At 36.5% G+C, this 22,278-nt stretch overlaps 3 protein-coding genes across 6 annotated transcripts in view; 1 reads left to right on the plus strand and 2 right to left on the minus strand.

Moving 5' to 3' along the window:
• prkcz (protein kinase C, zeta) overlaps positions 1–11,108 on the minus strand; it is a 104,702-nt gene extending 93,594 nt beyond the window's left edge. For 2 of the 3 annotated variants that reach the window (XR_013823914.1, XR_013823916.1), the window contains exon 1: positions 10,484–11,105. Coding sequence is in view for 1 of the 3 variants with exons in the window: in XM_079897362.1 (XP_079753488.1) it covers positions 10,484–10,554 (71 nt within the window). In the remaining 2 variants the exon portion in view is untranslated. Of the gene's footprint in view, positions 1–10,483 lie in introns of all 3 variants that reach the window. The other variant, XM_079897362.1, reaches the window with a different exon arrangement.
• Positions 11,109–13,458: 2,350 nt separating this feature from the next.
• On the plus strand, positions 13,459–19,671 carry LOC307173854 (uncharacterized protein). The gene is made up of 8 exons (XM_079897368.1): positions 13,459–14,029; positions 14,127–14,162; positions 14,890–15,207; positions 15,295–15,606; positions 15,683–15,997; positions 17,177–17,326; positions 17,402–17,457; positions 18,433–19,671. Exons 1-7 carry the CDS (start codon positions 13,996–13,998, stop codon positions 17,437–17,439), a joined length of 1,203 nt encoding a protein of 400 aa, XP_079753494.1. The 5' UTR covers positions 13,459–13,995; the 3' UTR covers positions 17,440–17,457; positions 18,433–19,671.
• LOC307173855 (uncharacterized protein) lies at positions 18,902–21,953 on the minus strand. Of its 2 annotated transcripts, none has more exons than XM_079897370.1 (7): positions 21,781–21,953; positions 21,181–21,313; positions 20,889–20,993; positions 20,758–20,789; positions 20,644–20,669; positions 20,524–20,562; positions 18,902–20,429 (listed from the first exon to the last, which is right to left on the minus strand). In XM_079897370.1, the coding sequence occupies exons 2-7, from the start codon at positions 21,260–21,262 to the stop codon at positions 20,216–20,218; spliced, it is 498 nt and encodes a 165-aa protein (XP_079753496.1). In that variant the 5' UTR covers positions 21,263–21,313; positions 21,781–21,953; the 3' UTR covers positions 18,902–20,215. The 2 variants fall into 2 exon arrangements, with proteins under 2 accessions (XP_079753496.1, XP_079753495.1); XM_079897369.1 differs by having other exon boundaries at positions 19,665–20,429; positions 20,758–20,786; positions 21,781–21,916.
• Positions 21,954–22,278: the final 325 nt, after the last annotated feature.

Consider the following 22,278-nt stretch of genomic DNA (forward strand, 5'->3'; position numbering starts at 1 on the left):
ATGATGATCGCACATGCATTTGGCAATTTGCTCTGGCACAGCATAACATAAACTCAAACATTTGACAAAGGTGTGACTAGCAGCTATCACAACGTCAAGAAATAAACTCCTCTAAGGAAAACACTGAGATTCAGCAGATTCATCAAGACAGCAGACACACCTCTCTTGAAAAATTAGCAGTGCTATTTTTAATCAGGGATTTTTATACAAAAAAAATGTTTAAAAATATTTTATTTTTTAAACAGTAGCTTATTAGTCAGCAGCTAAACCTCTTTTTATGATTCATAATCGGATAGTGTGAATTAGTGCACTACAGATTGACTTTAGTGAAAATGATCTGATAACCATTTAACAAGAAAAAACGCTAACAAAAAGTATGGCACTATCATGGTGTTTTGGATAGGATTGGACGACGGTCGCAAAGTTGCTTGTTGGATGACAAGTCGACCCATCCCAAATTCAAAACACCATCCAAAATGTTAATAGTACTGAAAAAAAGTGTCAAGAGACACTATAGGGCGTATCTGTCTAACTTAAATATAAATATGAATGCGGTATATGAACATGGAAATAATTCAAACCCAGTGATTATAACACTATCATTCAAATTAAAAGGTTATACAAGTATGTTAGCTAATACTTTTATTTGGATGCCTTAAATTGATCAAAAGTAGCAGTAAAGACATTTATAATGTTACAAAAGTCTTCTATGTCCAATAAATGCTTTTCTATTCATCAAAGAATCCTGGAAAAAAATGCAACACAGTTTTCAAAAAATATTAAAGTGTTTTCAACATTAATAATAAGAAAAATGTTTCTTGAGCAGTACATCAGAATGATTTCTGAAGGATCATGTGAAGACTGGCGTAAGGATGTTGAAAATTCAGCTTTGACATCACAGGAATAGGACAAAATATATTTTAAATCGTAATAATATTTCACTGTTTACTGTATTTTTGATTTAATAAATGCAGCCTTGATGAGAATTATTTTTAAACAATAAAACCCAAACTTTTGAACAGTAGCATATTTAAATATATTTCTATATAATTTTAAATTCTTACTTAATTCTAAAATCTTCTTTGACAAAAAGAAGCAAGCTAAAGCTATGTAAAGTAACATATATTATCACAGTCAGTCATCCAGACTTTGCTAGTACAAAGTTCTAGAATATTAGGCCTATGTGTGTTTGAAATTTACAAACTAAACAGAGGATCCAGAACTGTGGTGAATTCTGAAACTCTCTTTTAGAATTACATCTTTGGCTCCATGGTAAAGAACTACAATAGTCTACATGTGTGGCCTGCCTCTTTTTTGTTGTAAAGAATCCTTAAACCCTTGGATGAGCTGTCCAGCTGAGTGCAGTTTTGGGTAACAGCTGTACCTCATATGCACAGGCTGAATCATCAAGAACACACCCTGCTCCTTGAGTTTCCAAACTATAAATCCGACCAGAAATGGTGCAACTAGCCAATGAGGAAACCCACACAAGAGATGAAGCTCAGTGAATTTAAACAACGTCCTGTCTCTATGGAGAATAGTGTCATCAGGTTCAGTACTGGATATAAACTCAAATTCCCACAGAGTAGATTTGATTGATGGGAAAAAGTTTAAGGATGCTAAGTTCGCGTTATGTCGTCACTGTGTTCTAAACTTAGCACTAAAACTTAAGAATTTAAGTGGAATTTAAGGCCTATTCACTGATTCTGAATGTTTTGTTCTCAAATTCAGACCACATTTCTGAGGTGCATTCAGACATCTCACATAATTGCTTTTTTTAATTTAACAAAAAAAAAAATGTCATTGGTAACATGAGAATTTTGATTACATTATAATGGACCAAAAAGTTTCACTTGTGGTTTAACCATATGGTAGTGATTTATGGGTGGTGGTGCGCATTATCTACAGTTCTGTCTGTGTGGTTGCTGTAGCAAATCAAATCTCTCTGAACCTCATGAGTCCTGGACTAAAGTCCAGCACTGGAAATGGAAATGAGAAATACCTGCCAAGTTAAACTCTCTGCTGGCTCGGCTGCCAATGGTTGAGCGAAGTTAAACTCAAGTGTGTTTACACACTCCTTTTTTGTCATTGGTCAAAGGTTAACAGGTTAATGTTAATTCAGTGTATTGCCAAGAGATGAACTTTTGTTTATGGTTATGTAAAAGAACCGTTATAATTTAGCAAAATCCATAACGTAATAAAATAGTTTCTTGAGCAGCAAATCAGCATATTAGAATGATTTCTGATAGATCATGTGACACTGGAGTAAAATTCAGCTTTGACATCACAGGAATAAATTACATTTAAAAAAAAAATTTAAATATAGAAAACTTTTTTTTTTACTTATATAAATGCATGCATCCTTGGTGAGCATAAGTGGCTTCTTTCATAAACATTAAAAACATCTTGCAATCGCAAAATTTGAACGGTAGAAGTGTTAATTTTGGCAGCTATTTAGTCTTAGTCCTGTGTCAATTATACTTATTCGTTTTTGTCATATTTAGTCAACCTTTTCCTGTATTTGTTTAGTAAAGTTTTAGTTGACTAAATGTCTGGGCATTTCATAGTTTTTTCATAGGTTAAATTGATAATCACAATTATTTTGCTCAAAATGATCACAATGATTGTCGTCATTTGAGAAATTTATTCCAGTTTTTCCTCTGTAACTATTTACAAAGTTATCAAGTGTATGGCACGGTTTCACAAACATGGTTTAGATTAAGCCAGGACTAGGCCTTAGTTTAATTAGGGCATTGTAGCTTTTATAAACGTGCCTTAGAAAAAACATTACTGGTGTGCATCTTGAGATGGCAGTGACATAGTTTAAGATATGTTTTCAGTTAAAACAGCTCAAACATGCATTTTAGTCTGGGACTACTAGACAAAGGGGGCGCTAGTATTTTAAAATATGTTTAGTAGGCTATAAGTGTATATTTCAACCTTTAGTCATGAGGAAAAAAGCTTGTTGACGATTATTCACCATAGTTTTCATTAACAAAATTAACACTGAAAACGTTAGTGTAATTATTTTTTTTTTTTTTTATAAAAACCTGAAGTCTAATCCAATGAAAAATACAGTCTGTTAGTTTATGTGGGATAACAACAAGTGCTTTAGCATCAACAAAGTTTTTTTTGCTAACTTCTGCTAGATTTAGCCACTGAGACCAGCCCCCAACACTTCAACCACAAACCCCACCCTTAAACATATCATCAAACCCAAACCTGCAAAATGATTGACAAGCAGAAAGCATTTCTGATTGGCTAAAAAAAAAAAAAAAAAAAAAAAAATCAGGCCCTTCCCCTGGCACATTTTAGCTGTTTGTATAGCCTATAGGGCTGTCGCTGAGACTCAAGGCATAATGGAATATCAGTATCTGTCATGTAATAGTGACATTTTATGTATGGCAAAACAGCGTACACTTTTTACCAGCATGACAAACAACTTCTGTCTATTACAAATGTACAAAGCTAAAACGTGACACTTCAGGTGACTCACAGGCAATTTCCCCGTAGAGATGTGCTATTTAAAACCGTGTAATCTCTCTCTTGATTGCTCAACAATGAAATGTTTTGGACTGAAACCGAGAGGTCTGTGCTTGAATAAATAGTGCCTGGAATCTGTGAAAAAGTGTCATTATTGAGGCTTATAACTTGTTGCTAGGCAACTGCCTGGCTCGGGTTGTCAGCCAGTCACCAAAATTTCTGTCCCGTCTGGTGCTAACTTCCTTCAAAATATTTTTAGAAGTGGGAATCACCAAGGCTTTCAAAATGCACTAAAAAGACTGACCCAAATTTGGAGAGCTCTTTTACACACTCATGTAAGAGATATTTTACACTTCCACAGACAGTGAGGAACTATATTCACTCTTCACTTCCTATACCAAGTTCACTGGCACGCCAACAGGTAATTGTGCTCTTGATTCAAAGGTCTTTCTCCACACACACAGAGCTAGCTGGACATAATGTTGCATAAATATGTAAAGCATGCAGTTCAACAATGATGTATGGTGCATTATCTCATGCTTTGCTATATGGAATGCAAAACAACCACCCCAGAGATGAATATAAATATAAAATATAGCTGCGAGCAGCGATTACGGGCCCAAGCCGGTGGCACCGCAACCCCGGTGCCTTTACCTAAAGGCACCGGGGTGGCGGTACCGCCGGCTTTGGCCCTTCATCGCTGCTCGCAGCTATATTTATATATATATATATATATATATATATATATATATATATATATATATATATATATATATATATATATATACAGTATATATATATATATATATATATATATACACACATATATAAATATATAAAAGACAGAAAATATTACTTGACTTACCTTATTCTGATTTTACGATACACTCAAAATATTCCACACCAAATCCTTTAAATTTAATGTAAAAATAAAAATGAAAGTAAGCAGTGTTGGGTTCACGTAACCCTCTCATTAGAATCAAAATGTTTCAACATTTGCCATGTATTTGGATGCTAAACTATTCTTTATTATAGGCTTTGTTCTTCACTCGTGTTCCAATATTGATGGAAAAAATCATCCTCTTCACATGCGCAAAAATGTGCTTGGAAACATCACAGTGGAGCGGTGCTTACTGTGAATGTACGAATTGTTCTACTGACTATTTAGAGCAGTGTAATTTTTATATGTTAGGTTGACTATTTTATTATTATATTTTATTAAGGCTATAATGATCAGGCTGCGATGTCAAGATTGCAATGCTGGAATGTGTGTGTGTGTGTGTGTATATGTGTGTTCATGTTTTTCTATCCCGGTGGGGACTTCAACCTGAATTCACACAGACTCATGGGGACTCGTGTCACAGTGGGGACCTAAATAGAGGTCCCCATGGGTAAACAAGCTTATAAATCATACAGAATGAGTTTTTTGGGATATGTAAAAATGCAGAAAGTTTTCTGTGATGGGTAGGTTTAGGGGTAGGGTTAGTGTGAGGAGATAAAATATACAGTTTGTAAAGTATAAAAACCATTAAGTCTATGGAGAGTCCCCACAAAGATAGTAAACCGTGTGTGTGTGTGTGTGTGTGTGTGTGTGCGTGTGTGTGTGTGGCGTGGGCGCGATGGAACAGTGGACACATAAAAACATACTCCGTCATTATACAGGACGACATTCAAACTGCAAAGTGTTAACTTATATTTGTGTACAGTCGCAATAAAACACAACATTGTGCTTTTGTAAAATAATTTCAAGCAATCAACCCCCGAAAGGCGCTAATTTTAAAATGAAACTAAAATGCTCATGGCTGCACGGGCATTCATAACGGTGCGCATCCACGGCGAGGAACGAGCAGAACAGAGTGAACGTTTTTCAGTTAATTCCTACTTCCATAGGAATTAATTTGAAACGCTCGCTCAACCACTATCAATGTCAGTGTGGACGAACATATTTTACTTTCGTTTTTAAGTTGGCGATTCAAAAGCCCCCAGCGGTGTCACACGTCGATTAACCGGTGGTAAAATATTCTCACCGTCACATACCTAGTATATTTTTAAGTAGATACAATAGGCCTACCTGATTTTGAACATAAGAGGGCAGTATAGCCCTATGTATGACTTGACTTTTATGGGACTAAATAGTACAATTACTATTTTTAAACTTATAAATATTTATTAAATTGAAAAAAAAAAGAATAAAATGGGTTTAGTTGTGATATTTTTATACTTTTATATAGAAATAAATGGTGTTTAATTACATTTTTAGAAGATGAGGCTTTAAGTGTTACTTTACTTTAGTCCCTCACTATAGCAAAACCGTTTGAGATGTTTAATATCCGTTCACAATTTAGCATCTTTAATGTATCTTTATCATTTTGAAAAAGTTTGGTGTGAATAAAATAAACCAGTTAGGAAGAGTAGCTAAAAACTCAGAGTCTGAAATATCCAAAAAATCCACATTCAAACCAAAATATCTGACTTCCTTTTGCTCTGAGCTAATAACTGTAAATTAGAAAGTTGTCCGGCTCGGTGAGACCAATATATATACTGATTTTTGTAACTGTTGGTAAAACTAACCCACCCACTTTTGTCAAACGCATGTTGAAAGTGACACACTTCCTGCTGCCAGTTGGTGGCGCTATAACTTTGACTCACGATAGTTACATCCATCTGATCTGCCTCTTACCACGAACACACTGCTAAAGTTTCATAAAGATCAGTTAATGTATGCAGAAGTTATAACACTTCGTCTCCTCTCTTTTCTCGCCATAAATTTGTTTCCTCGCCACGGCCAAACCGTTCGAGATATCAAAAATCCGTCCGCAATTTAGCATTCTCAATGTCTTGACTTCATGCTCACTGAGTTTGGAGGTGATTGAATGAATTCTCTAGGAGGAGTACATCACATTCCACAGCAAGCGTTTTCCAAACAACCCATAATAGCCGACTTCCTGTTGGGCTGGCGTGAAACTTGACAGAGGGAAAGTTGTTCAGCCCGATGAAATCTATATGTGTACCGAGTTTCATATTAATTCATGCAAGCGTGTTTGATATATGGACCAAGTTTTCAGACCCTGTTCAAGAGGGCGCTGTTGAGCCCCCCTGCCACGCCCGTTTCTGAAACTTTTCACATGTCTACTGGCTAATAAGTGTTATGTGTCTGTCGAGTTTCATCCAATTTCAAGCATGCTAAGAGTCTCAAACGCATCCGAAAAGAACATTAAAATTTGATGCGTTGCCACGGCAACAGTATCTAAGATATCAATAATCCTTTCACAGGTCTACATCTGCCGTGTGTTTACATTATACACATAAAGTTTGAAGCAAATCGGGTAAAAGTAAGAGGGTGACTTCAAAGCATTTTGAAAGTGACACACTTCCTGCTGCCAGTTGGTGGCGCTATAACTTTGACTCACAATAGTCACATCCATGTGATCGGCCTCTTACAACGAATACACTGCTGAAGTTTCATCAAGATCAGTTAATGTATGCAGAAGTTATAACACACTTCCTGTGTCCCATTATTCGCCATAAATTAGTTTCCTCGCCACGGCCAAACCGTTCGAGATATCAAAAATCTGTTCGCAAGAATTCATCCTCAATGTCTTGACTTTATTCTCACCGAGTTTGGTGTCGATCGGATGAAATCCCTAGGAGGAGTATTTCACATTCCATTGTATGCGTTTTCCAAACAACGTATAATAACCGACTTCCTGTTGGGCTTTTGTAAAACTTAGAGCACGAAAGTTGTTCGGCCCGATGAGATCTATATGTGTACTGAGTTTCATATTATTACACGCAAGCGTGTTTGATTTATGGACCAAGTTTTCGGACCCCATTCCAGGGGGCGCCGTCGAGCCCCCCTGCCACGCCCCGGTACCAGCTTCAGCCCGGCCCTGATGGCCGCGGGTTCTGACGTGTGTGCAAAATTTCAAGAGTTTTTGAGCATGTTAAGGGCCCCAAAAGTGTCAAAAAGGCAAAAAAAAAAATAATGAAGAAAAAAAAAAAAATAATCCTTACGGAAACAATAGGGCCTTCGCCCTTTCAGGGCTTGGGCCCTAAAAAGCGAAGAATCCATGTTCCTCATTATTTGAAAAACTAAGTAAGTGAAGTTAAATATTACATTTGAAACAGAAGACAAAAATACAATCAAAGCCGATTTTTTTTTTACCCCATAAAACAGCATGAACTTACAACATGAAAGGCTGAATGAAATGAATGAATGAAAGATTGAACTTCTCTTTCTATCTAATCTCTTACATTTTTCAAAACTGTATTTATACAAAAGTAACTATTTTGGAGTGTTACCTTCTCTAATTCAAGGTGTGAAAATGAATATTACTACCAGTTGTAACAAAGATAAGTGTTAAAGGGGTCATATGATGTGTTTTCATGTTTTCCTTTGCTTTAGTGTGTTATGTAGCTGTTGTATAAGATCTGCAATGTTACAAACTCAAAGTCTCCCACAAAAAGATTTATTCTATCTAAAAGAATGCAGAACCAGACCTAGCTGAAACGCCTCGATCGAATTCTCCCTCACGTCACTATGTGGAAATATTTGCATAATGTCGCCCAAATGCATACGCAAAGAAAAAAGGCATGGCTTCAGATAGTTATCCAAGTATGCTGCCACCATGTCGTGGAGACACTGTGTGTGGAGACAAAGCAAAAGCACTTTATTTGGTGGACATTAAAGTGGACGCAATTAGGAATCAGTGGTTAAGATTTATTTTATTTATTTAACCCAAATGTTTGAGCATGTGCAGCGCATTTAAGGGAGGACAGTTTCCTGAAGCTGGGAGAGTACAAGGTTATAACATTGTATCTGAAAGTTAAGAGATTTTTAAAAATTTAATAACTTGCCACTGTGAAACGTTCTGCTGAAGTCACGCTTGCAAAGTTGGTTCCTATCGATCGGCTTGTATTTTCACAAGCTTGTATTTTCGGCTTGTATTTTCACTTGTATTTTTATCGATCGGCTATCTGTATTTTCAGAATCAGACTCTGGATCAAACTGATATGGTCAAATTGACGAGTAGCCTACGACATTATTAACTGACTTAATAATTGCTTTGGAAGCTGAAGCTTGCGATTATCATAAGGTGATTTACATTTCCGACAAATGTTCGAGTTCTTTGGCCAATCACAATGCACTGAGTCAGCTGGCCAATCAGAGCACAATGCGCTTTTCGGAAGGAGGGGCTTTGTAGAAATCAGTGCATTTTAGAAAGACTGGGCATAGAGGAGAAAAAAATATGTATTTTTTTAACATTTAAGCAGGTTTGTTAACATATTCTATTACACCCAATACACAAAATTATAATCTTTGAAAATAGCATCATATGACCCCTTTAAAGGTATAGTTCACCCAAAAGATTTTTCATAAATTAATTTTCATTTTAGTGCAAACCATTAGAACAACCACCATAGACATTGATGGATTAAATTTTTATGCTGGTCTGCCTCAACGCTCGTCAATGCCAAAATGATTGAGATGGACAATCAAATCAAAAAAGGCAGGCCTTACTGTTCACAGAAGAAGAAGGAGTGCGAATTCCAATGTGACACTTTAGATTTAATGGTAAAAGAATGCGTGGTAAGATGTAAGTAGCAAAACATTTAATATTTGACAAATTTTTTATGACAGAAATGGTCAACAACCGACAGGCCTAATATCCAGTGACGCAAACTTTTGAATTGCCATTTTGAATAAAAAATATGCAATCATTTAGCCTACATGATTCATGTAATTCATAACTGAAAGTGACATTCGCGTTTTTCGAGATATTAGACACAAATATGAGTGAATGTGGGCGTATTTTAAAATAAATTATTATTTGTTTTAATTGATTCCTTCATAACTACAATTAGAACAAGAACTTCAAGAATTTATTTTTCTTTATTACCCTAAATCCCTTTTAATCCTTATTTAATTCTTTAAAATCAAATGACGCCATATTCAAGACATGGTCAAGGCCTTGTTTAAGAATGCTGTACGACTACACATTGAGGTTTCGAAAACGAATCTAAATCATTCACATTGTTGACCAAAACCCGGGTGATATCACCCTCTGTGCACTGAAGCTGCTGAGTGATGATGTGATTAATAACAATGATTCACAATGATGTATGTAGACAGAGCGTGTTTGTGTTATCTCACTCTCTCCTGACCGCCTACATCATGGCACTTTTAGCCAAAAGCATTTAATCAAAATATAAAGTCTAGATTTTAAAGCCTGAGGAGGATAATTACAAGTTGGAAACAGTAAATAATTCTCTATTGTTTAATGACAGAAGACACAGCAGGGGTCAGAACCAATGCAGCCAATTCAAGTCATGTCACTAATATTACTTCAGTTCAAGCTAAGCTGGTGAAATAACACTGATCTGACTTCACCTCTTCAAAAGATCTCTCAAGCAACCAGCAGAATCAAAAATGTCTGAAGGTGATTGAATTGCCAACACTGAAACTTGTCTTTTATAATAGGCTACTAATCAAAATCCTGGTATGCAACAGCATACAGTAGAGGTGTTCTGAGCAACAAGTGGCAATAAGAGCCACACAACAATATTGCATACTGAAAAATGCACTCAGTAAGTTACTGTTTACTTTTAACTGGTCAAAAACATACCAACTTTGGTCAATTGCATGGCATGGCTGGTGGTCATGTGATGTCAATATGGTGGCACCCATGAGATGGCAACATGCTTCAAGTAAACTAAAAGAGTCTTAATACTTTTAATGATATTTTTCAAAATATATTGTTCATTTCTTTATATGTAAAACGTCTCCAAAATAACTAAATATACATCTGTTAAAAGTAAATCAAATGAATCTTAAGTTGAAAGAAATATCAAAACATTCAATATGTCAAAGTTTTCCAGGTGTGGGAGGGAAGTTCTGTTTACATTAATCTGCCAAAAACCGGACATATTCCGACCTTTGACGCCACTGAACAGCAGGCCGACTTTAAACCATTAATCTATGAAAGTTTACAACACTCACCCGCCGTAATGCGCCTTTATTTTCACGTATTCCGACGGCAAATCCATCACCGATCCGTTACTGACAGGCATTATAACTCCAAAAGTCTACAAACACTCCCTTGGGACAGAAATACACAACCTCTGTCTATTAAAATACGATATCATATGTAAAGTGACATAATTCCGAATGAACTGTGTCAGTAACGTTAGTCAATCTTAACGCTTAACGCAGTGTCACGTCAACGTTGAAATGATCCACATCGCGAGCGCGTTATTCAGCTTCTTTCCGGTACGCTGGATTTTACTGTGTCTTCGCTATGGTTACTCATAGGGGCGGAGAGACACAGAAGTATGGCTACTTCCAGGGCTGGATTGGCCTCGGAATCCACCTGTTGTTCACTTGCGCTTCCGTGGGACATTCCGCGTCGCGCGGAAATATTCCAAAGTGCACTTCATAACATCATCACCGCTCGACAGCGTGTTGCGCGCGGAGACTGTTCCATTCTTCGATCCGCCGTGACGTCAGCGAGGAATGTGCAGATTCCATGAACGCTTTTTTTTTGCAGGTGGATAACGGTTTGCACAGTGTGGGTCCAGCCGGACTCACTCACTCTCTCTCTCTCTCTCTCTCTCTCTCTCTCGGTAGAGACTGAGTGCTTATCCAATTAAACAGAAGTAGGTCGGTGAGAGAAGAAACGGTTGTGTTCAGAATGATGCACGTGAATGGGCTGAAAACTACTTCTGAACTCTCGAGAAAGATGCAGGCATAACAATTTGGCTATACATAGTAGAATGAACATGGTTTGGTCAGTATTAAAGATGCACTGATTTTTTTTAATTTTTTTTTTATCTTGACTAAAAAATCATTAAAGTGACGGACTGCAGGTAAGGGTGGGGTCACCCACATGTCACGTGTTATGTAAAATGATCTAAAAGTTCCGTATTTAGAATTTTTTTTTTTAAGTGCAAACAAGTAGGCTAATGAACAAGGAACAAGTTTATCTGAGCCGTTGAACTCATGTTTCCAGTTTAAAAGCCATTGAACGAAGTACTATCTGAAATCAAACGCGATTCACAAATATTGCATCATGACACCAAAGGTGATTTATCATCCTATAAACTCTAAACTAAAGTCTTGTTTGACTCCCACCTTGAGGTTGAAATTTGTAAAGACAACCTAAGGGAATTAAATCAGAAACCATTGTTTTTCAGTAATGATTTAATTATATTTAATAAATATGTTTTATTTGAAATAAAGCTTTCCGATTTAGTTTTCTGTGTCATGAGTCTTGATATCAGGTGCATGGATAAAACTTTACAAAAAGGTTCGATTTGTAAATATTTATTAATAGTTAAAATTAACTAGCAATGAAAAATACTTTAACAAATATGTATGAATCTTATTTAATGTGAATTTCAAGCAAATGATTTAATCAGAAAGTTGTATCTGCTAATACTATTTAATGGACCTGAGCTAACATGAACTAACAATAAACAGTTGTATTTTTATTAACTAACCTTAACGATGATTAATAAATACTGTAACAAATGTGTTGCTTATTGTTGGTTAAGGATACCTGCGACTCTACAGAGGATAAGCGGTTTAGAGAATGGATGGATGGGTGGATGGATTGATGGATTGGTAGATGGATTGTGTTGTAGTGCTAATTTTATCCACTTGGTGTCGCCACAAGCTCCTTCACTTAATGCTTCCATGTAGATGTCGGATAAAAAAAAAATCCACCACCGCTTTATATAAAAGTTATGATCCTCCTGATGCTCCAGCTAATATTACTTGATGATATTATAATTGTCAACAGTACTATGAAAACGGAAAATTAATATAATAATACTTAAAGGAATAGTTCACTTTTAAAATGAAAATTCAGTCATCATATACTCACCCTCATGTTGTTTCAAACCTGTGTGAATTTCTTTCTTCTGCTGAACACAAAGGAAGATATTTAGAAGAATGTCAGTAACCAGACAGTTTTTGGGTCCCATTGACTTCCATAGTATATTTTTTTCCTACTATGGAAGTCAATGGGACCCAAAAACTGTCTGGTTACTGACATTCTTCTAAATATCTTCCTTTGTGTTCAGCAGAAGAAAGAAATTCACACAGGTTTGAAACAACATGAGGGTGAGTATATGATGACAGAATTTTCATTTTAAAAGTGAACTATTCCTTTAAATATGAACAGGAAAGAAGAATAAATACATATGATTGAAAAATAACATGGCATAAAGAAAAAATATTTTACACTCCGATTAAAGTGGTGGATACATAAAATTGCTGTATTGTAGGTCTCATAGCAGGGTGATGTTTATATTTATGGTGTCTCCAAATGTGTTATTTTTCCACCTCTAAACCTAAATTTGTTTCAAGCCCTAATCAGCGTGGTCGAACGTTTTTATGCACAGACCTTGCGCAACGTCGTAAAACAGAAAAACATCTACAGTAAATGTCTACACTCTCTCCTCGTCTTAATCACTGATGGGACGTCTGAATCGTTTGCGCAAATCTGTTCATATGAACGGTTCATTTAAAAGAATCTGTTTAGAAGACGATTCAGTGATTCTTGTGCGTCCGACATATACGTCATCACGTAGTCCTGAAATCCTTTTTTCCAATAACTGTTGTTTATTACGTTTATTAATACGGCTGTTTAATGTTATTTAATGTGTCGTTTGTTTCAGATTTGCCATTATTTAGCTTACGAGAATGAGTCATTTAGAAACTAATTTGTATTTACATTAACATTCATTTACATATCTGGTCTGGGAAAAAAAAACGTTTTGATATTTAAATTATTGATGTAATTTAATCATTAAAACAAACTCTGTTTAGTGTGTGTATATTGCTGGAAAGTAACACAATAAAAAGTAACCTTTCCGCACCACCAGGCAAACCCTCGCTTCACTGCAAATGCTCTTCTGAGTCGTTTTATTCTGTTGATTCGGTGTGTTCGGAAAGCTTCGTTCAAAAGATTCGACTCACCAAAGCAATTAATTCACGAATCGGACGGCGCCAGTCTACTCTGCATTATGACGCTGTTCGTGGGGATACCGAACGCGCGGAGAACACCAACTCACGAAGCGTTACTGGACACAGATTTACGCGGTTATTCCTTGTAAATACATCAGTGTTTCTTTAGTGTCTCGCTCTACAAATAACTCTTTTTACTTTAGGGCAGCTTTAGCATATTAGCCGCCCAGCCCTACAGGTAGCTTCTGTGTCTGACTCTGAATTGTTGTGTGTTATTTGCTATTATCGACTATTATGTTTTGAAGCCTGGGTTATGGTGGATAAAGTAACTGTATCAATCGCATGGTGGTGAACAGAAACAGTTTAGGCATTCAGAGGTGCTAGTTAGCCAGCTAGCTAAGTAAGACTGAAGTGCTATGCATCAACTTGCTCCTGGTCCTCCTCACACCGGAACCGTCAGCTTTTGGGTTGCGGACACTGACAGGGATATTTAGTAAGTTAGTAAATGAACCCTGGCACTTGCATTACATGGGAAATCTAAAATGTCGAGGATTCTCCTGGGCCTGGTAATACTTGGTTAGTTAAATACAATATTTTGGTTTTAAAATAAATGATTACAGAATTTTCAAATGAATATGTCAATATTATATCATACTTTTTTGCTCTTTTTCAGGATGCAATGTTGCTGTTGAAGATGTCCATGCCTTTGGTAAGTTATTGGCTTTATAATGGTGTCTACAGAAGGGATTTTCAAACTATTATATATCTAAACTCCTAACTCCCAAATATAATGTTCCCTCTTCTAAAATATAAATGCAGATATATATTTTTATGTATAGAGACCATTCTTGGCTATAGAGACTCATTTAGACTGTGTGAAACCAATGTATTGGCTATTTTGTCTTTGTACCGCTTGGTGCAAAAGCTGAAACACTTTATTAAAATGATATCTGTGAAATATTTGTTTTATATTTAACAGCCTATAGTTATTCTAAAAATAATATTTTTTTTTCTATCCAACTTTAGGATATTTGAAAAACATTTTCAGTTTAATTAAAATTTAGCTGTATGTTTTTATATTTAGTTTTCTTTAAATTTTTTGTGAATGCCCGTTTGAAAGCCCTATCCTAAGCAATCTTAAAATATGAATTAGATTAATTCACATTCATAGTCACACTATAGTGTCTATTAATATTTTGGGTTAGCTTTTATTTTGAATTTCTCAGTTTTCTTTTGGATTGGTTTGTTTATTCAAAAATGTTTTCAATATTTCTATTTAGCTTTCATTATTATTTTGTTACTTCAACTTAAATTTATTAATTTCAGTTTTTTCAGTTTTTCATCTAATATTTGTATTTTATAACCAGAAGCGGTTAATAATGTTTTTAGTTTCAGTTAACAATAACAACACTGGTTCATTCTCATTGTTTCCACAGACGACCCGATCACCAGACTTGTGAATGACAGACCGGGTGAACGATGTTCGGGGAGAGTGGAGGTGCGTAATGGGCATCAGTGGGGCACCGTGTGTCAGCGCGGTTGGGATCCGGAGGATGCTGCCGTGGTTTGCAGAGAGCTCAACTGCGGCTTCGTGTTGGACATCCCGAGTGGGGCTCGTTTCGGACGGGCGGGCGGAGAGGTGCTGTGGAGGAATGTGAAATGCTCGGGTGACGAGTTTGCCCTGGATCTCTGCGAACGTACCCCCAATGGTGACGTGTGTATGCACAGTGAGGATGCTGGAGTGGAGTGTACAGGTACAACATTTTTTGGAAGATTTATTTGAATAAGACTGTGTTTGTTTGTATTTGTTCATAATTCTTTCTCAATCTTTCTCTGTCTAGGAAAACTTCCTGCACCAACCTTGTCAATTCAGTCACGCTTCTATGCCTATTCGACCGGAGAGGCCGTTCACTTCAAATGCACTGCCCCGTACTGGCAGTCCGTCATTGACTTCCATCTGTTCAAAAGAGGGGTTGACACACCACTAGTGACACAGCGAGCCGATCCCAGACAAATGACTGTGGATCTGACCCTGTCAGACCTGGAAAACTCCCACCAGGGCAGCTACAGCTGTCTGTACAGGATACACAGCAAACTGGGAAACTCTCCCTCAGGAAATTCTCCACACAGCAACTTCATCAACATCACAGTTTGTAAGTCGCATCTGCTGCTAAAGTTATAATTGGCAGCTAAAAGTCTCAGACTAACTAACTTATTTTCTCTTCGCAGTGGAGATTCACACTCCCCAAATCTGGTACAACACATCTCCTGAGGCCCGGCCAGGTTGGGTGACCCGAGGCCACAGTTTCAATGTCACCTGTTCCATTCAGCATCAGTATCCTGGAGGCTCCTTTCAGCTGCGGCTCATCAGGCCCAACGGGACTGTCCGGCACTCTCTGCCAGCCCTCGCGCCCTCTGTCACCTTCACCTTCTCCAATGCCCAGTCCAATAATGAGGGCTACTACTGCTGTCTCTACAAGGTCCAGACTGGAGAGCGCACATTTATCTCGAGGGAGAGTCAGCCGTTACCCATCTCTATTCGAGGTGAGCTGTGTGGTTCCAGCCCAGGTGGACTTGGGATCTTTAAAAGTGCCTGTTCAGAATCAGCACCAAGGGTCATTCATAATGTTGAAGTCCAAAGTAATCGATTGTCAAGTTCACGCGCGTGATCATAGGTAACTAAACCTATGCGTGTGAACTCGACAATCGATTACTATGGGCTTCGACCGAAAACAGGAAGAAAATACAGGTATGTGCGCTGGCTGAATAAACATCATATTTATTAATATCTTTCACATCTACTGCAGTCAGATTCACCCGTGATCACTCTGAAGGAATCACTCACATGAGCTGTGCACTTGTAATGACACATCAAGGATGTTAAGAGGCTAAAAGCAGGTTTAAAACTTGCCCCATTGAAGTCAACAGGGTGCAAATTTTAAAAAGAGGATAACACGGTGTAGGCAACACCGATTTTTGTCGTTGTTCTCTGTACTAACAGCACTCCAAATTTACAAAAAAATGAGCTCAATGTTAAAATTGACCGGAGTTCTCCTTTAATGTTGCTCCTTTATGCCCCGCCTTTCTGAAACGTGCCGATTTTTACAAAGCGTTCTGAAAAGCTTGGTGTGCTCTGATTGGCCAGCGATTATAATGACTTATACTGTCTTTTTAAGCGCCGTGCTACGGGTGTGAGAACACTGTGTAAACAAAACCATGTCTGCATTTGTGATTGTAGAAACGCCAAGCAAGCGCTACTCTAAACTGCTCAAAACTCGCGTTTGAATAGTCAGTAGCAAATTCTTGAAATATGATAACATACTTACAGGCCCAGAATGTACTTGCAAAGATGGAATTGCCACACTTTTTAGAATCAGCCTTTGTGCACAGCCGGCCTTGTACTCTCCCAGGCTCTGGAAACAGTCCTCTGAAAAATGTGCAGCACACAGTCGAAAATTTTAGTTGTACTGTTCTGTAACAGTGTTGTAAGTAAAGCTTAACCACTGTTGTGTCCTCTTTTGGAAGGCCAAACAAAGTAGTTTGGCTTTCGCAATGAAAAACACAGTGTCTCCACGACATGGCGGTGCCGGTGGCAACAATAATACAGCGAGAATAAAAGTTACGCCTACTTTCTAAATCTGCCGCTACTTCCATTTCATTGTGACTTTTAAGACATTTATGCATCTCATCTTAAATTGGTTTGCTCTTCTATTAAAATCTCAGAAGTTGATCCGGTGATGAGTCCGGTGGTCATCAGTTTGCTGGTATCCGGTCTGACGTTCGTGGTGGCAACATGTGCCATTCTGATTGTTGCCAAAGTGTACTGCAAGAGAGTGAGGAAACCCACTGAACTGGAGCGAGAGAGCAGGACCTGTGAGTAACTATAATTTCAAAGAATATTCAATCATTTGTATTTCTTTTACCAAATAGTTTTTTTTTTTAATACAGGTGTTGACAACACATACATTGCCTTGACAATCAAGTAACAGGAGTTCAAAATGAAGGTAATGCGAGTTGTTGTTTTTTTGAAAAGTTTTGAAAAGTCGATGAATGATACATCTGGACTTTTTCATGTTAATCTGAGTTTTTGTGCCAAAAAGCCAACAAACACTAATAACTTGAATTACTGAACACTGGGCACGTCAAGTCACATGGTTAGGACATGTTATTAGGGGCTTTCGCACTGGAGAAACCTTTTTATAATTCCTAGAAATAATGGCGGAAGTACCCACTTTTTGGTGTGTAAGTGTACGTCGAACACATGCCATACGAAACAGCACCCTTCATTTTTAAAAAGCATTATGAATGCAACCAGAAAAATGGCGCTAGGGGAACATTAATATTCTCGGAGAACCACCCTGATGGCTAGTTCCTATAACTAAGGTCCTATAACTACCCGGTGCGAAAGCCCCTATAGTCATACTAGTCGGTTTGTTTGGATGATGTGAAGGCTGTTTTCCGAACTCGGTTGCGCACCTGCTAACTGTACCTGGCCGAGTCCACCTCACGGTTCATGTGAACACTGCTACATTTCGCTACTGATATGAACACGATTGTACTAAATCACAGAAGTAAACCGCTATTAATGACTTATGATTTGATAAAATTGTGTTTGTGTGTTCTCACTCACTTTTCTGACAAGCAGAGAGAATGTATAGCTCATTTCTGCTTGCCTTCAGCAGAAATAGATTCCCGCTGTCATTTGCAGTACATTTGCGTCAGAGAGACGCAAGTGCTGTTTTTATATATATATATATATATATATATATATATATATATATATATATATAAACGGCACATAACTGCATATATGTAGAATATGAACACAATCCAGAGGGAGGGGGGAGCAATCGAACCCGGGTTTGGACCAGGCGATCGAACCAAGTGGGGGAAAAAAACTAGTTTTATGAACAGATATGGAAAAGTCAATAAAGAAATAACTTCTGTGTGCTGATTTTTGTGTCTTTTTGTTGTTTCAGCAACTAGAGGCTTCTCTAAACGGGTTACTTGGTCCATCTGAGGTTGGCGTTTCAGTGGCATGTCCAGACCAAAGGGAAGATCTAAGTTCAAGAACCACAGAAACCACCATTTCTTACTATCTGCCATTCTCTGTCAGTTACAGAGAAACACATTTCGATTGTATTTAGTTGGATGTTTTTTCTTTCTGTGTTAATGGAGATGGGAGGATTTTTATAAGTAAATGCTGAGATCACTAGACTTGAAGAGGTGAAATTACAACACAAGCTGTTGCACTAACAAGGTTAAAAGGGCTTTTTAGTTTTTAGAGGTACCATGTCTGACCCATCCTGAGGTCTTCCCATATTGCAGGTAAAGACTGTAAAACTGTGAAATGTTTTGGGGATTTTTTTTTTTTTTTTTTTTCGTTTCTTTGTATTCTCTGAGGGGCTTTATAATTTAAAATAATGTATTTATTGCTTTTTCTACTACAATTGTTTTTAAAGATCATGTGTGTATAATGTTTGGTTAATCACAGGTGGGAACAGGGACAGACAGCCCTAAGACCAACCTCTATCGCATTAGGTCACTACGTTTGCCTGGTTTGTTCATGTTCTCATTGAAATCAAAGTGAACTTACTGAACTCATTATTCACTAGATCTGATTTAATGCTTGAGCAAACAAAAGAACAAATCCTCATTCGTTTCTAACGTAGTACAGCGCAATATAATGTCTGTATTTACAAATATTATGGAACAATAATTAATAATAGTAATGGAATATAGGCTTACGGTGAACATTTTAAGCAGCACTACTAATGTTGAGTAAAGCTAAGAAAACAGTTGCAAACACTACAGTAGTATTGAATATACACTCCATTTGCAACAAGGAAAAACAAAATGTGAGGTTCTAAATGTCATCGGTAGAGGCTGACAGATTTGAAATGAACAACTTTAGTTTAAAACACTTAAACATGTTTTGTACCCTCAAAAACGATAGTATAGCTAAATAATAAAAAAGGTGTGACAACACTACTGTCACTTGCTGTCATTCATGTATTGCAGTGTGTAGAACTAATGGTGGTTCTTTTATTGTAGTTTTTGGTACATGTAATAAAATTTTTACTTTTATTTTGCCATTAAAAACAAAAATCACAATTTTTGATATGCCTGTAGTGTTTTTACTGTAAAAAAAAAAAATCAAATAATGAACATTTTTATATGTATCTAAAATGTACCTCTTAATAAAACCTGTTGTTTTTAAATAACATCAGAAACCATTGATTCTGACGTTCATATAATGTGGCTCCAGGGTATTCAAATACTGTCCCAAATACAAGTTTGATACTTCCAGACATATTGCATGGAAAAATACACCAACAACACCAAATCCAGTAACTAATCTATAAAATGTTTAAGTAATAAGGCTTTCTAGTAGCACTCGAGTAGTAATATACCAAATGATTAAAAGCCCAAGAGATGACTAAAAATACAGTACTGTAAAATGGATTGCAGTTTTACAATGGACAGTTATAGCATCTTAACCCAGTAACAAAATAAAACATTTTAAAAATAATTCTTCAACAGGTGCATCCTGTAACACCCACTTCCTTTATATTCTCAAAAGAGTAGCCATGTTGGGCAATTACTTTGATAAATCATCACACAAAATAATCAACAACATTTATGAAGTTAAAATACACTGAAAAATGTGAATTTAAGTTTTTTTTAAAAAACACCTACTGCATTGAATATTTGCTGTTTTAAAAATGTAACACCAGTTTGATTGGATCACTAAAGGAAAGGTTACGTTAGTCTTTTGACAGGTTCTGCTGGTTCCATATTAATAAAAACTAAGTACAGAAGACCAGAAACAATCAGAAACACTAATATCTGTAGCCAAACCGGGACCAAGTGTGTTGAACTCTTCTCTGGTGTTTTCTGGATTTGAGGCTCCGGCGACACGTTTCTTGTTTGTGACGTATTGCGGTAAGAAGTTTGAGTCCTATATACAGCAGGCCTTCGAAAGGAAGAATTAATGCATTTAGATTCATTCATAAAAAATTGTTTCCCCTGACAGTGACACACTTTCAGTATAATAAAAGCTATCTTACTCATCTATGTAGTCCATCCCTCTATAATCGGACCACGTTCTAAAAAACAAAAGGTTTTTGTTAGTTTCACAATTTTATCATAACATGATTTAATCTGCTGCACATTTCAGAATGACTTACCTGTCGCCCACATCACCATATTGTTGCTAAATAAATAAAAATGCAATAGAAGTCAGAATGTCAATAAGTCTGAAACTAAATAAGTCTGTTTTAATAAGTGTTGTTAGTACTCACAGGCCTGTGATGGTGAACGTAGGTGACTTCCTCTGAAAAACAAAAGGCGTAACCAGTTCAAATCAGTGGTGTGATATGACATTACAACTATAGATATTCATGTTTTGTTTTGATTTTCTTGTAAGGATTACCCTCCTCCTCCTCCCTGTAATATGTCCTATCGGATTGAGGTTGGGTTCTTTTGTGTTTAACCATGGCTTCTCTCAGCTTCTTCTCATAAAGAGCTCTGGTGGAATCTGTTGAGGACAATAAAACAGCATGAAGACAATTAAAAGAAAAGAAAATCCAGTTTTTCATTAAAATAAAACCTGAAATAAAAATTAAAATGAAAAATATAAAAACTAATTCAAATAGTATTTCAATAACGCAACAACCCCATTCAGAATACAGTGGCTATTTTAAATCACGTGGAGTTAAACTTACCGACCACAGGACCATGTTTTATTCCGTAATCATCCAGCATATACCGGATCTCGTCGTTGGATTTACTGCTCAACATTGTCATAACTTACACTGAATGACAGTAGCTGTGGTTCAATATGAAATACTTCTTTTTCTGTGAAACCGAAAATGAAATATTCGTTATTTCATGTTACTAACTAACAGTGGCAACAACCCCTTATTGAGATGTTAGTTGATTTACCTTGAGTGATACTATATTTGAAACATTGTTTTGCATCTTATGCTATATATATATATATATATATATATATATATATATATATACAATATTATATAATGTCCACGATATTAGGGAATTGCATCTAACGTTATTAACTGTTAGTGTTGCATTGTGAATACCGCAGCGGTAGGCTATTTCATTTTACATTTGTTTAGAAAGTTAGTGGTAACAAAATACCTTAAAATGAACCAACGCGATGTTATTTTTCAGATCACACATTAAAAAATAACGACTTAATTTTGTATTGAATGTCTTATTCCATATATAGCATCTGCATTGACTTGACTCGTGACTATGTTTGGGCAGTGACGTGAAATCTTAAGTTAGAATTGCACACTAACCTTCTTCGCAATGGTCAGACTCGCTTTGAACATGTGACACTAATATAATACTTAAGAAGATTAAATAGACATTGTAATTGCTGTTCAATCACGCTGAAGAATCTGTGGTTATGTTGTCGCGGTCGCCTACTACTACAAATAAGCCAGATCCGTTAGAATTGTAAACAATGTGACGCACTTCCGCAAACCAACCAATTGTGGTCACTCTCATTGGATGACAAGGATGGATGGATTGATGGATTTATTTATGAAATGCATCATATTATTTATGCATAATTCAATCAGTTAAACTTTCTAAAATGTTATCCATTCTATACAGCGAAAAAAACATTTATAAACATTGCTGTCGTGTGTTAGTATGCATATAATACAAATAATTCTATTTAAATTTTAGGTTTAATTAACCTCATACATTATTTATTTAATTGTTTATTTGTTTATTCATTTTTTTTCTAATAAATATTATGTATTATCATTTTTTTAAGGGAGACTCAAAAA

Source organism: Squalius cephalus, assembly GCF_949319135.1.
Source record: "Squalius cephalus genome assembly, chromosome: 16".
In the NCBI taxonomy this organism is placed as follows: domain Eukaryota; kingdom Metazoa; phylum Chordata; class Actinopteri; order Cypriniformes; family Leuciscidae; genus Squalius; species Squalius cephalus.

Excerpts from the sequence above, each read along its gene's own strand:
- LOC307173855 (XM_079897370.1), bottom strand. The coding sequence starts at position 21,262 with ATGACAATGTTGAGCAGTAAATCCAACGACGAGATCCGGTATATGCTG. Across the intron at positions 20,994-21,180 it reads AAAACATGGTCCTGTGGTCG|ATTCCACCAGAGCTCTTTAT; the intron begins GTAAGTTTAACT and ends TGTCCTCAACAG. Across the intron at positions 20,563-20,643 it reads TATGGTGATGTGGGCGACAG|AACGTGGTCCGATTATAGAG; the intron begins GTAAGTCATTCT and ends TTTGTTTTTTAG.
- LOC307173854 (XM_079897368.1), top strand. The coding sequence starts at position 13,996 with ATGTCGAGGATTCTCCTGGGCCTGGTAATACTTG. Across the intron at positions 15,998-17,176 it reads GTTACCCATCTCTATTCGAG|AAGTTGATCCGGTGATGAGT; the intron begins GTGAGCTGTGTG and ends TTAAAATCTCAG. Across the intron at positions 17,327-17,401 it reads GGAGCGAGAGAGCAGGACCT|GTGTTGACAACACATACATT; the intron begins GTGAGTAACTAT and ends TTTTTAATACAG.